This window comes from Cyprinodon tularosa, unplaced genomic scaffold, assembly GCF_016077235.1.
Source record: "Cyprinodon tularosa strain WSP-4 unplaced genomic scaffold, ASM1607723v1 ctg459, whole genome shotgun sequence".
Lineage (NCBI taxonomy): Eukaryota > Metazoa > Chordata > Actinopteri > Cyprinodontiformes > Cyprinodontidae > Cyprinodon > Cyprinodon tularosa.
Genome location: NW_024039184.1, coordinates 371,751 through 385,354, shown reverse-complemented (window position 1 = coordinate 385,354; position 13,604 = coordinate 371,751). Strand labels below are relative to the sequence as shown.

The window sequence follows — 13,604 nt, the reverse complement described above, 5'->3', positions numbered from 1 at the left end:
GAACATGACTTTGGACCACTCACCAGCAGTCCAGTCCTGTTTCTCTTTAGCCCAGGCAAGACGCTTCTGACGCTGTCTGTGGTTCAAGAGTGGCTTGACACAAGGAATGCGACAGCAGAAACCCATGTCTTTCATACGTCTGTGTGTGGTGGTTCTTGAAGCACTCACTCCAGCTGCAGTCCACTCTTTGTGAATCTCCCCCACATTTTTGAATGGGTTTTGTTTCACAATCCTCTCCAGGGTGCGGTTATCTCTCTTGCTTGTACACTTTTTTCGACCACATCTTTTCCTTCCCTTCGCCTCTCTATTAATGTGCTTGGACACTGAGCTCTGTGAACAGCCAGCCTCTTTAGCGATGACCTTTTGTGTCTTGCCCTCCTTGTGCAAGGTGTCGATGGTCGTCTTTTGGACAACTGTCAAGTCAGCAGTCTTCCCCATGATTGTGTAGCCTATAGAACTAGACTGAAAGACCATTTAAAGGCTTTTGCAGGTGGTTTGAGTTAATTAGCTGATTAGAGTGTGGCACCAGGGGCCATCAATTTTGAACCTTTTCACAATATTCTAATTTTCTGATATGATGAATTTGAGATTTTCATTTGTTGTCATTTGTACTCATCAAAATTAAACAAAATAAACATCTGAAATATATGAGTTTGTATGTAATGTATGAATATAATATACAAGTTTCACTTTTTAAATGGAATTACTGAAATCAATCAACTTTTTCATGATATTCTAATTTTATGACCAGCACCTGTAATAATATTCAAAATAAACAGCCGGATTCAAGCATTTTTACTAAACACTAATGTTTGTACTAATTAACTTATGGAACGTGTGGAAATCTGTGTAAAATAAAATCAATGTAAATAGTGTTCCTCTGTTTGTTTTTGAATTTATCCTATTTTTAAAAGTAAAAATAGTCAAAGAAATAGCAACATTATGTGGAACTGGAATTTGGTTTTCTAAACGAAAAATAGATGTTTAGGCGGCATGTCGTGTCGTTATACTCTTTAAAAGAAATAACACCTTCTATTTATAGCTGAACCGCCTCAAACGGTCGTCATAAAGTGAAAACAGTAATTGCAATGAAGTATCGTTCAAAGGGAAATCCTCACATTTTCTTTTTCAGTCGGCTGTGGCTAAGAATCAGCAATCAGCAGCTTTCACCTGTTTTAGTATAGATAGAATTAAGATTTTATTTTTTAAATTACGACTAGTTTCGTAGCCTAATATTAATTAAAGTAAGTAGCGTGAATAAAATTCTTATTTCGCGCCCCAAGCCAAAACCTACGGTCATGCATGCGGGTTAACTGGGAACCATCAACTCTCCGTCAAAGTGCTGGAATGTCCCGTCATCAACCAAATGCTCTCTGAGTTCGTCTCCTCTCCAGGAACATGAGCTGAATAAAATACTACAAAGAAAACAGAAAGCTCATCAAATGTTACCTGGTCTGCCCTGGCCTGGAGCCACGGGGGGGTGTTTCCATGGTAACCGCATCCATCTGTGTGATGGCCGCTGTACTGTCAGGCCTTCCAGGTTTCTGGTGCCCAACCTTTGCTGGTGGAAGACAGAGAAAACTAAATACAAAACATGTCCTCCCCTTTCCTTCAGCTCAGACTCTGGAATATCTTGAAAAATCAGATAAACTGACTAATATTTTAGTTCATCAGTGCTAATCATGCCTGGTCTTGCTTAAACATATATCCAACAGAATCCTTCCCCTGCTAGATTTTATTGAAAAGGTCTGGATGAACTCGTGAACTTTGCTTTTCTGCTGCAGAGTGAAGATCATCACAGCATCAGTTTTAGCGGCACTTTGGGGTGAAGCTCAGGCCTCAGTAGACGATGCAGGAGCCTGAACAAAAGCTGCAGGCGTTTATGTTTCAAGGTCAGAGCGATATTCTCCTAAAGCATAACCAAAATGGCCGCCTGTCCCACCAAAAACATTTCTTTTTATTAACTTGATTCTGTTTACTAAAACAGAAAGATGTCTCTAAATGTTTATGTTTGCAAACCTGCAGGTCGCAGCTGTGGCTTGTCCACCATGTTTTCCAGAGGAGGACCTTAGAACTAAATTATGACCCTCAACCTGAATGGGCGTCAGATTGACCGCCTTCACCTTTCCTTAGTCTCATCAGTGAAGCCGTGATCAGAGATGGAGATAAACGTGGAGGTAGACACTGATTGGACCAGAGCCGGTGGCTCTGCTTGAAGGTATGGGCTTGATAGGCTGGGCTGACTCACCTGCTGCTTCAGAGTCTGAAGTCATGGAACCGTGGCCTGTCACTATCTTGATGGCTGACTCCATTAGCTGGCTCTGATTGGATGAGAAGAGAAGCAATAATCAGTGAGAGGCTGGAAGGGGGAAGCAGCAGTCACAGGTTCTGAGCAGGTGAGGGAGTTTACCTGCAGCTGGAGCTGCTGGCTCTGCAGAGTCTCTAGGTGATGCAGCGTCTGCTGACTCAGGCCCCACCGCCGGCCATCAGCCTCCCTTAGATCAGAGCAGACAGTCAGGCCATGGAGGCATAGAGCCGAAAGTTTGCCTCAGTTCCAGTTAAAACAGAAGAAACGCTTCAAGGTGACAGAAAACAAGCCCTCAGCTCTGATCAAAAACACAAGCTTTTCATCAGCTTCATTCCTTTATCTATTCTTCTGGTTTTAAACACTAAAACTTGTAACTTGCGTTTTTTTTTTTCTTCCGAGCTTTTATCATCATCATTTCACAGTCACATGAAAAGAGCAACTAAATTTCCTCACTGCATTTAACCCATCCCCTTTGGGAGCAGTGGGCTGCCATTGTGCAGCACCCGGGGAGCAGTCTGGGGTTAAGGATTTTTTTCTTTTTTCTGTCTTAATGTTCGCAATGGGCTTTAGGCTGCCCTGCAAGGCTTTAAAGGCACACTATGCAACATTTTTCAGTTAATTAATGTGTTCCATAACGTTATGGATGATTAAATGAGTCATTTCAGGTCGAACAAAGGTATTCTCGGCCGCCCTGGTGGTCTGTGGGTGAAATACCGCACTTGCAATTGCAGGAGCCCTCGGCCCGCACCCACAGGCCCAGAAGTCTCGCGAGAGTCGGTCTTGCTTTACGGCGAGAACTGCTACACGCCCCCAGTTAAAATCATGCTCGTTGCTAGCACAGTGGCGATCTTTGTGCAGTTATCATGGCGGAACCAGCGTGAAAACAGCGAAAGCCCATGTCGGAGCAGGCAAGAAAGGAAAAGGGCTCCGGACAGAGAGAGGAGTCGTACACGGGTGAACATCGGGCAAGCTTTTTCCGAATGGCTAGAGCTAAAATGAAAAGAAGGCTGCAAGGCTGACGCGGACCTCGCGTTTCTGCTGATGCGATTGTAAGTAACATTGGAATGGTTTCTCTCTCTCTCTGTGTGCATGTTCATACTAGGGTTGTCACGATACTAAACTTTTCAACTCGATACCGATACTAAGTAAAATATTCGATACTCGATACCCTTTTCGATACCACAAGAAAAAAAAACAAACACTCTAAAACTCAACAGAAATATTTTCATTACTAATAAAATACAAGAAATAATTAAAAAAACAATAAGAATAATATTTTGAGGTTGTATGCTGTGCACAATATTACGCAAGCTTGATAAAAAACTTACAAAATTAAAATGAAGTGTTCCTTCCTTGGCTATGTTTTGCAGACATAACAATGACACCCGCCAAACCAATTAAACAAAAATAATTCCAAGCAGCTGTACCTGTTACAGAAAAAAGTGTGAAACTGAATAATGCACAGAATTATTCAATCACACAGTGTTCAGAAAGTGCATTTTCCACTATTCTGCACTTTTGATGGCTGTGTCGATACTTTTAAAAATGAGTATTGTATCAAGTGCTCATTTTGAGCCTGGATCCATATTTATTTTTTATTCTTTTCATGGTGGAGAATCCTGCTTCACAGCAGCAGGTTGAGCCAAACACCCTCTAAATGTGCAGGGTCATCTTTGAGCACCATTTCACTTTTCTTTCACCAGTTCACCGCAGTTCTTCCAGCAGTCCACACTTTCTCTGCTCTCTTTTTCTCATCATCTTCTCCTTCTTTCCCATCGCTCAGCTTGCCACAGGTTTGCCTTTTGTGTCTAAAAGTAGCAGCAGCAGCAACCCAGACTTATTGGCAAATTTGGATCACGTGCAGCCTGGTGCTGGACGCTATGGAGGGCTTTACCGTATTAACAGGAGAAGCACCGCAATTTAAGTTAGACACTGTCGTCAGATAACATGCGGTAATTTATAAATATTTTACATCAAGTTGGGTCCAGATTAGCCAGCAGGTGGGTCCGGACCCTGGTCCACTAATCCCTGACCTCTGACCAATTCCGTAACCAATAGACCACCACTACATTACTGCCCTCTACAGGTAAAGCCTGGTTACTGATGAACAAACCACCAGACATGGTCTAAATTCACTTATTCCCCATTTCAAAATCCCTTTTCGAGCTTAACCTGGAACAGGGAGGCAGGTCAGAGGAGAAGTCATTAAATTTCTGGCTGTATGATGAATATTTAAAATATCATTTTATCAGAAGGTGGCAAACAGGAAGCTGCAGGAAGTTTGCCTACCTGTTGGTTTCCAGGAGCTTCTGGACACTTTCAGACAACCGCGACATTTGAGCTTCTATGTCTGATTGGGCCTGAACACAGAAACACAAAAACAGACGTGTTGTTCAGGATTAACTAATGGAGAGCTGGAATAAAAGAAAACCTATTTCAATTCCATTTAACAGCATAATGTGTTGAGAATCAGGAACAAATCGTCAGCCATACTGGTTAAGGACAGACAGATTAATAAAATCAGTGATGAGCTGAGCTGCTGGAGGCGCCGCTGACAGCGAGGAGCAAACGGAGTCTTGTTGTGCCATATGACATCATCATGTTTTTTGGACAGTGGGAACCAGTGTCCAAATTGTTCTAACACACAGCTAGAAGGGCGTGTGTTCATAAACAACATATAACAGCCCAAATAATATTCGATTAAAGAGGGCAATAAACATCTTAAAGTATCAGAAATATAAATTCCCAGCTGGCTGGGAATAAAATAGAAAATAAAATCCCAACATTGATGTGACATCCTACCTGGATGAGCACTGAACATAAAATCACAACAGTCTGGAGAAGGAAAAGGAGGAGATGGGGAGGAGGCCTGGTGAAGCCTGCAGCAGATGCTGTTCTATACTGACACCTGCTGGATCTTAAACACCACTGCAGGCCAATCAGTTCCAACATCTGACACCGATTGGTTGACATAGTAGGCTATATAAAACAATATCAACTAAATTTCATTTTAACCCGTTCTTGCATATTGATCACGACACATTACTGCTGTTTAAAAGTCTTTCTTTCTATATATAAACCTTAATATAACCTAAAAATAGCCCAACCTAGTGGAAGCTTTTGCATCATCCCTTAAAGAAAACAAATAACTGCAATAGAAAACAAAGTCAGTGAAACAAAGATGGCTGACACACAGGGAAAAACAGCCCATTTCTCCTCGTCTACCCTCTGTTTAAAAAGTTACTGCTTGCATCGCTAATTCAAGCTTACAGGTGCTGGTCATAAAATTAGAATATCATGAAAAAGTAGATTGATTTCAGTAATTCCATTTAAAAAGTGAAACTTGTATATTATATTCATACATTACATACAAACTCATATATTTCAGATGTTTATTTTGTTTAATTTTGATGATTACAAATGACAACAAATGAAAATCTCAAATTCATCATATCAGAAAATTAGAATATTACTGAAGACCAATAAAAACAAAGGATTTATAGAAATGTTGGCCAACTGAAAAGTATGAACATGAAAAGTATGAGCATGTACAGCACTCAGTATTTAGTTGGGCCTCCTTTGGCCTGTATTACTGCAGCAATGCGGCGTGGCATGGAGTCGATCAGTCTGTGGCACTGCTCAGGTGTTATGATAGCCCAGGTTGCTCTAATAGTGGCTTTTAGCTCTTCTGAATTGTTGGGTCTGGTGTATTGCATCTTCTTCTTCACAATACCCCATAGATTTTCTATGGGGTTAAGGTCAGGAGAGTTTTCTGGCCAATTAAGAACAGGGATACCATGGTCCTTCAACCAGGTACTGGTAGCTTTGGCACTGTGTGCAGGTGCCAAGTCCTGTTGGAAAATGAAATCTGCATCTCCAAAAAGTTGGTCAGCTGCAGGAAGCATGAAGTGCTCTAAAACTTCCTGGTATGTGGCTGCGTTGACCCTGGACCTCAGAAAACACAATGGACCAACACCAGCAGATGACATGGCACCCCAAACCATCACTGACTGTGGAAACTTTACACTGGACTTCAAGCAACGTGGATGAAGTGCCTCTCTTCTTTTCCTCCAGACTCTGGGACCTTGATTTCCAAAGGAAATGCAAAATTTACTTTCATCAGAGAACATGACTTTGGACCACTCACCAGCAGTCCAGTCCTGTTTCTCTTTAGACGCTTCTGACGCTGTCTGTGGTTCAAGAGTGGCTTGACACAAGGAATGCGACAGCAGAAACCCATGTCTTTCATACGTCTGTGTGTGGTGGTTCTTGAAGCACTCACTCCAGCTGCAGTCCACTCTTTGTGAATCTCCCCCACGTTTTTGAAGGGGTTTTGTTTCACAATCCTCTCCAGGGTGCGGTTATCTCTCTTGCTTGTACACTTTTTTCGACCACATCTTTTCCTTCCCTTCGCCTCTCTATTAATGTGCTTGGACACTGAGCTCTGTGAACAGCCAGCCTCTTTAGCGATGACATTTTGTGTCTTGCCCTCCTTGTGCAAGGTGTCGATGGTCGTCTTTTGGACAACTGTCAAGTCAGCAGTCTTCCCCATGATTGTGTAGCCTATAGAACTAGACTGAAAGACCATTTAAAGGCTTTTGCAGGTGGTTTGAGTTAATTAGCTGATTACAGGTGCTGGTCATAAAATTAGAATATCATGAAAAAGTAGATTGATTTCAGTAATTCCATTTAAAAAGTGAAACTTGTATATTATATTCATACATTACATACAAACTCATATATTTCAGATGTTTATTTTGTTTAATTTTGATGATTACAAATGACAACAAATGAAAATCTCAAATTCATCATATCAGAAAATTAGAATATTGTGAAAAGGTTCAAAATTGATGGCCCCTGGTGCCACACTCTAATCAGCTAATTAACTCAAACCACCTGTAAAAACCTTTAAATGGTCTTTCAGTCTAGTTCTATAGGCTACACAATCATGGGGAAGACTGCTGACTTGACAGTTGTCCAAAAGACGACCATCGACACCTTGCACAAGGAGGGCAAGACACAAAAGGTCATCGCTAAAGAGGCTGGCTGTTCACAGAGCTCAGTGTCCAAGCACATTAATAGAGAGGCGAAGGGAAGGAAAAGATGTGGTCGAAAAAAGTGTACAAGCAAGAGAGATAACCGCACCCTGGAGAGGATTGTGAAACAAAACCCATTCAAAAATGTGGGGGAGATTCACAAAGAGTGGACTGCAGCTGGAGTGAGTGCTTCAAGAACCACCACACACAGACGTATGAAAGACATGGGTTTCTGCTGTCGCATTCCTTGTGTCAAGCCACTCTTGAACCACAGACAGCGTCAGAAGCGTCTTGCCTGGGCTAAAGAGAAACAGGACTGGACTGCTGGTGAGTGGTCCAAAGTCATGTTCTCTGATGAAAGTAAATTTTGCATTTCCTTTGGAAATCAAGGTCCCAGAGTCTGGAGGAAAAGAAGAGAGGCACTTCATCCACGTTGCTTGAAGTCCAGTGTAAAGTTTCCACAGTCAGTGATGGTTTGGGGTGCCATGTCATCTGCTGGTGTTGGTCCATTGTGTTTTCTGAGGTCCAGGGTCAACGCAGCCACATACCAGGAAGTTTTAGAGCACTTCATGCTTCCTGCAGCTGACCAACTTTTTGGAGATGCAGATTTCATTTTCCAACAGGACTTGGCACCTGCACACAGTGCCAAAGCTACCAGTACCTGGTTGAAGGACCATGGTATCCCTGTTCTTAATTGGCCAGCAAACTCTCCTGACCTTAACCCCATAGAAAATCTATGGGGTATTGTGAAGAAGAAGATGCAATACACCAGACCCAACAATTCAGAAGAGCTAAAAGCCACTATTAGAGCAACCTGGGCTATCATAACACCTGAGCAGTGCCACAGACTGATCGACTCCATGCCACGCCGCATTGCTGCAGTAATACAGGCCAAAGGAGGCCCAACTAAATACTGAGTGCTGTACATGCTCATACATTTCATGTTCATACTTTTCAGTTGGCCAACATTTCTATAAATCCTTTGTTTTTATTGGTCTTCAGTAATATTCTAATTTTCTGATATGATGAATTTGAGATTTTCATTTGTTGTCATTTGTAATCATCAAAATTAAACAAAATAAACATCTGAAATATATGAGTTTGTATGTAATGTATGAATATAATATACAAGTTTCACTTTTTAAATGGAATTACTGAAATCAATCTACTTTTTCATGATATTCTAATTTTATGACCAGCACCTGTATGTTTTATGTTGACGCCTTCTGGCGTCGCCTCTTTCCATTCATGATGCCAAACTGTCTTCATACTCTATGTGATAATGAGAGCTGCTGCAGTACAGATATAGCTGGACTCTAGTCAACAGATACAGGACACCAATAACACTTTCCCACTGGCTGAAAAACCGGTTTCAACCGGGAACAATGTGCTTTCAGTGGCAGTGGGAACAGCTGACTGACGCGTATCTACCCGGGACAAACGACTTGGGGAGAGACCAATGTTAAAATCGCCTCAGCCCTGATAGGCGGGGACACCAGAACCGGTGTTCTTTCACATCAGCATATCGGGTCAGACAGCATACCCATAGCCAAAAACTGTTTATCTCTTTAGTTTAGTATGAAAAATAAACTTTAAACTACCTCATCGGGCGTGTATCCATTTAGTCATGTACAAAAAAATAAAAATAAATTTCAGGTCAGATCGCCATACGCTTGAAAAAACATATTTATTACTTACTTTTGGTGTTTTTTTTAAGTTCTTTAAAAATGGCTGAGGGTCAGAAGAGAAAAAGTATCTATGAAGTGTATAAGAAGAAGAGGCAGGTATATCCCAGAATGCTTTGCATGGGGATCTCTCCCCGCCCTGACCCATGACCTCTGACCTGTGCATTACTACATAGTGACTCAGGTTACTGACCGTTCAGATAACGTTCCTTTCCTGTTGATCATGTGACTCCGGCTCCCTCTACCATCTCTGCGAGAGAACAAAGGTTCTTTCTCATCCCCAAAACAAATCCCAAGCTGCATTGCAAGGAGAGCTCTTGCAAAGCATTCTGGGACATATCTATATTGTGGGAAATTTTAAGCCTACTACTTTTTCCTCCCCTAGAGGTTCAGACGCTCATATAAATTGGTGTATAGTGCTCTATGGGGGGGTTAGGGTGGATGAGGTCGCCTCAGTCATCAGTGACATCACATTCCCATGCGTTTCTATGCAGCCCAGGTACCTTGAACAGAGGAGCTGCAGCAGCCACAGCTGCAGCAGCTACTGCTGTTCTGCTGGCGTCTTCCAGACCAGATGAAGCCCCGCCCTGAACGCCCACTGCATCCTCAGCGCTCTGATGGGACGGTGGGTTCAGGGTCAGCCTTGGTTCCAGCAGCTGGACACTGACCTCCCTCTTCTTGGTACCAAGGCAGCTGAGCAGAAGGAATGATGGGAGATCAAAGCTGTTATCAGCCAGGCTTCATATAAACGACCACCATCCCACCACCGCCTCCTTACCGCTGTCTCAGAGCGCCAAGCACGACGCCGCGCCCTCCAGGCTGGTAGCATGACGTCTGGAGCTCCGGACCTGAGGGGGAAGATGGAGCAGGCTTTAAAGTTTCACCACGGAAACACTGACTGATGTTAGGAAATATTCACCCCTCACTGATTCAACGTCTTACTTTATTTATTAATGATAAAAAAAACTATTATATCAGACAAATATATCCTGAGTTCATACAAAAGCTGTTGATTTATGTCAATAAAAGAAAACTAAGAGAAGTTACGTTGTCATGGCAACGTCATGCAAGCTAGAGCTTTATATCCTGCTTGTGGCAGCAGACTTTTAAATGTACATAGTCTAATGGCAGAAAGGAGGAGGAAAAATGGCACAGAAACGCATTTTGGATATTTTTATTTTTTTGAAACCATCAGTGAAGAACGCTGATACCGCAACCACGACAATGGAGAGCAGCGGAGCCTCTGATGGCAGTTGCTCCAGCAACCAAAGCTAGCGTGACTGGATTAAACAAGGCAACATCAACTTCCTGCTCGGCTTTGCGGGTAATGAAATGTTCTCGTGGTCTGAGGCACCGGCTTGGTTTGCTGGATGGCAGTGGCTGCATGATGTGGAAGAGACGGATCAGATTTTGTGTTTTGTTTGTCTGGAAGCAGTCAGAAAAAAGTCATACCTAGAGACAAATTTAAGAAAGACGACCCCTTGTGAATGCCGGCTTTTCAAATAGACATAAAGCCACTGAGAATGTTTCATTGTGAAGTTTAATAAACTGATAAATGATTAATTTGATTATTGATGTCTGTGAGTTACAGACCCTGGTTGCGTGCACTGAAGTGAAGTGTCTTAGTAGTGAATCTCAATGTCTTTATTTATTGTATTTTAAATAGCCTATACGCTCAGGTATTTTGTCTATAAAAAATAAAAAAAAAAGGCAAAAAATGTTTACGGCATGCCCAATCATAATTACTCCCAGCGGCCCTGGCTTGGCCATCCCATGACCTCTGACCTCCACTGAGCTCTGCAGAGCTTTACATCTTCTGGGTTCGGGATCTGTAGACCTGGATCTGGGTCCAGCTGGGTTCTGTAGAGGACCGAGTCGTTTTCAGGAGGATGTGAACGCAGATTGGTGGAAGAGAAAAATAATTGAGGAACAAAGGGGAAGAACCGGGACCTGGATGGAGGAGGTCGGACCGGGAGGTCTGGTGTTCTCTCACACCAGCATATCCATAGGAATACACATGCATGCAGTCAGATCGCCATACGCTTCAAAAAACACCAAAAACTAAGCAATTAAAGTGTTTTTTTTGTGCATTACTAAAGGGATACACGCCCGTTGAGGAAGTTAAAAGTGTATTTAGGGAAGTGTGAAGTCAAATGAGAAAAGAGGAAAACAAAAAAACAAAAAAGTGCACTGTTTCACACGGACCTTTAAGAGGGACGGACAATGGAGGAAGGAGCAGAGGAGAAAGCCAGACAAAGAGAACAAAAGTTTGGGACTCTCATGATTAGAGATCCTGTTGGACTTGTGCAGATCTGGATGAACTTGTAGACGGGTGGAGAGGCAGCCGGTAAGAAAAGCTGTAATTTATGAGATTGGACTGCAAAGTTACCTATGTTCCTCCAGCCTGGCCTTCAGTTTGCCATTAACACCAATTAACAGCTGAGGAGGTGGATTGTGGTGCTAAAGTTGTTTGATTTTATGCTTGAACTTATTGTAATTTTGTTAAATAGCAAATTTTGGTGTTAAGTTTATCTATAAATTAACTATCAGATTAAGAAGAATAACAATATGAAACTATTTATAAAATAAAGTAGTATTTGTATATTTAAATAAATGTAATTGTAAATATTTATTTGAAATGTATTTGAAAGTTAAGGAACTTAAGTTTAGTTACTTGTTCATTTAACTTTAATGACTTTGTGGGTTTGATTCACAGCGGTTTGTTTAGTGTTGTACAGTTTATCATTTTCTTTTGTAGTTTAAGTGGAACTAATTAATGTAAGCTAACATACAAATCAGTATTTATTTTTCTTCTTTTGGGTTTGTTTAAAGGTTTTTACCTGCTTCTGGACCAATTGTAGATATATCCTGACACTCACAAAATAAATAGAGGATAAAAGGAAGAAAAATGTGTGGTCCTTTGAGTAAAACCCTGGTCAACAAAGTCTGCATCAATTTATCCATCCCTTTTCAAGTGGGGAAGCTGCATAAGATTAGAAATAACTTGACAGTAAAAACCGGCAAACAGTAAAAAACCAGCAAAAAACTGCTGAAGGAAAAAAGAAATAAGCTAATTGAAGGATCTTGTTAAAGAAGAGACAGTTACTGACATCAATTGTTTCCCTCATATCTGTGAACAACTGAGACTGATTTTAAAGATGGCAGAACTAGCTGATGGAAAGTCTGTTGAACAACTTAAGATGGAGAGAACGACAGCAAAGAGATTGTTAACTCGACTGATCAATAGCATAACTCGGATGCATGAGGACATGACTGAAGAAGAATTGAAAGACAGTTTCCACAGGCTCAACATAGAGGCTGGAAAAGTAATGGCAGCAAATGATGATCTTGAAGCAAGTCTCATTGCAGAAGTGGAATCCAAACTGAGTGAGGATGACGAAGCCACAGTAACTGAACAGCAGAGAGCTGACCTGGAAAAAACTGCAAAGGAATGCGAAGCAAAAGTAAGAGAAGTCAAATGCTTAATCCAGGAGACCCCGTGGAGAACCTTTGGAAGGACAGAACTGTTAATTGCACTTCAAGCAGCAGAATCAGAATGTGAACATGCTGCCACTATCAAACCAGGAGTGGAAAAGGAGGCATATGAATTCACTCTCAAGCACCTGAAGGAACTCTTAAAGGCTGCCAAAGAAGCTCATTGTCACTGGAAAAGATGGATCCCTCATGAAAAACGAGATGAAATCCAAGATCGGCTGGGAGGATTGGAACTTAGGGTCCCCAAGCTGGTTACCAGGACAGCAGATTTCATTCATGCAAAATTAAAAGAGGATGAAGGAAAAGAGGAGCAAAGTGTAACTTCCCGAAATTATTCTTTACCAACCATCAAGCTAAAACCAACATCTCTCCCAAAGTATTTTGGAAACAAACGTGAGTTTTACAGATGGAGAAGAGACTGGGAAGCACTTCAAAAACAAGGAGAACCAACCGGGTCAAAGGAGGTGAAAAAAGCACAGCTGTTGGACAGTCTAGATGAGAAAATCATAAGAGACCTCCGCTTAATCTCCTACAGCACTCCAGAAGATATTTTTCAAGTCCTTGAGAATCGCTATGGAAATCAGACAGCTATTGCAATCGAAATTGTGGAGGACCTACAGAGGATTCCTGCAGTAAGAGGTCACCATCCAAGAAGAATTGTTGAATTAATTCAATCTGTTGAAAAAGCTCTGAAGGATTTAAGTGACCTTGGAAATACTGGCGCCATTAAAAATCCTCTGGTGACAAAGTCCATTGAAACTAAGCTTCCTGAAGCTTTGAAGAAGGAGTGGCTCGTTTATGCAACTGATAAAAGGAATGCTGTTGTACCAGAGAATCGGTTTGATCATCTCCTTGAATTTCTGAAAGACCAAGAAAATATTTATGAGCAATTGGAGCAACTGAGAGAGGAAGAGCCAAGTAGACGAGAGACCCGAATGGAGCAAAGACACGCCAGAACCAGGTCTGTCAAAGCAGTTGATGACTTTGTGAGATGTGTTGTTTGCGGCGATGGAAAACACAGAAAAAGACTCTACTTTTGCAAACAGTTCAGAACATTAACATTAACTGAGAAAAGAGCTG

The 13,604-nt window shown here is 41.7% G+C and overlaps 1 protein-coding gene across 1 annotated transcript in view; it reads right to left on the bottom strand.

The window, feature by feature from the left end:
* Positions 1-13,604, bottom strand: part of kiaa0586 (KIAA0586 ortholog) — a 74,972-nt gene that overhangs the window by 53,910 nt on the left and 7,458 nt on the right. Inside the window, exons 2-7 of the mRNA XM_038300858.1 lie at positions 9,808-9,877; positions 9,533-9,722; positions 4,598-4,668; positions 2,411-2,495; positions 2,249-2,321; positions 1,450-1,561 (exon numbers count right to left, since the gene is read on the bottom strand). Of these exons, the coding sequence (XP_038156786.1) occupies positions 1,450-1,561; positions 2,249-2,321; positions 2,411-2,495; positions 4,598-4,668; positions 9,533-9,722; positions 9,808-9,877 (601 nt within the window). The remainder of the gene's footprint in view (positions 1-1,449; positions 1,562-2,248; positions 2,322-2,410; positions 2,496-4,597; positions 4,669-9,532; positions 9,723-9,807; positions 9,878-13,604) is intronic.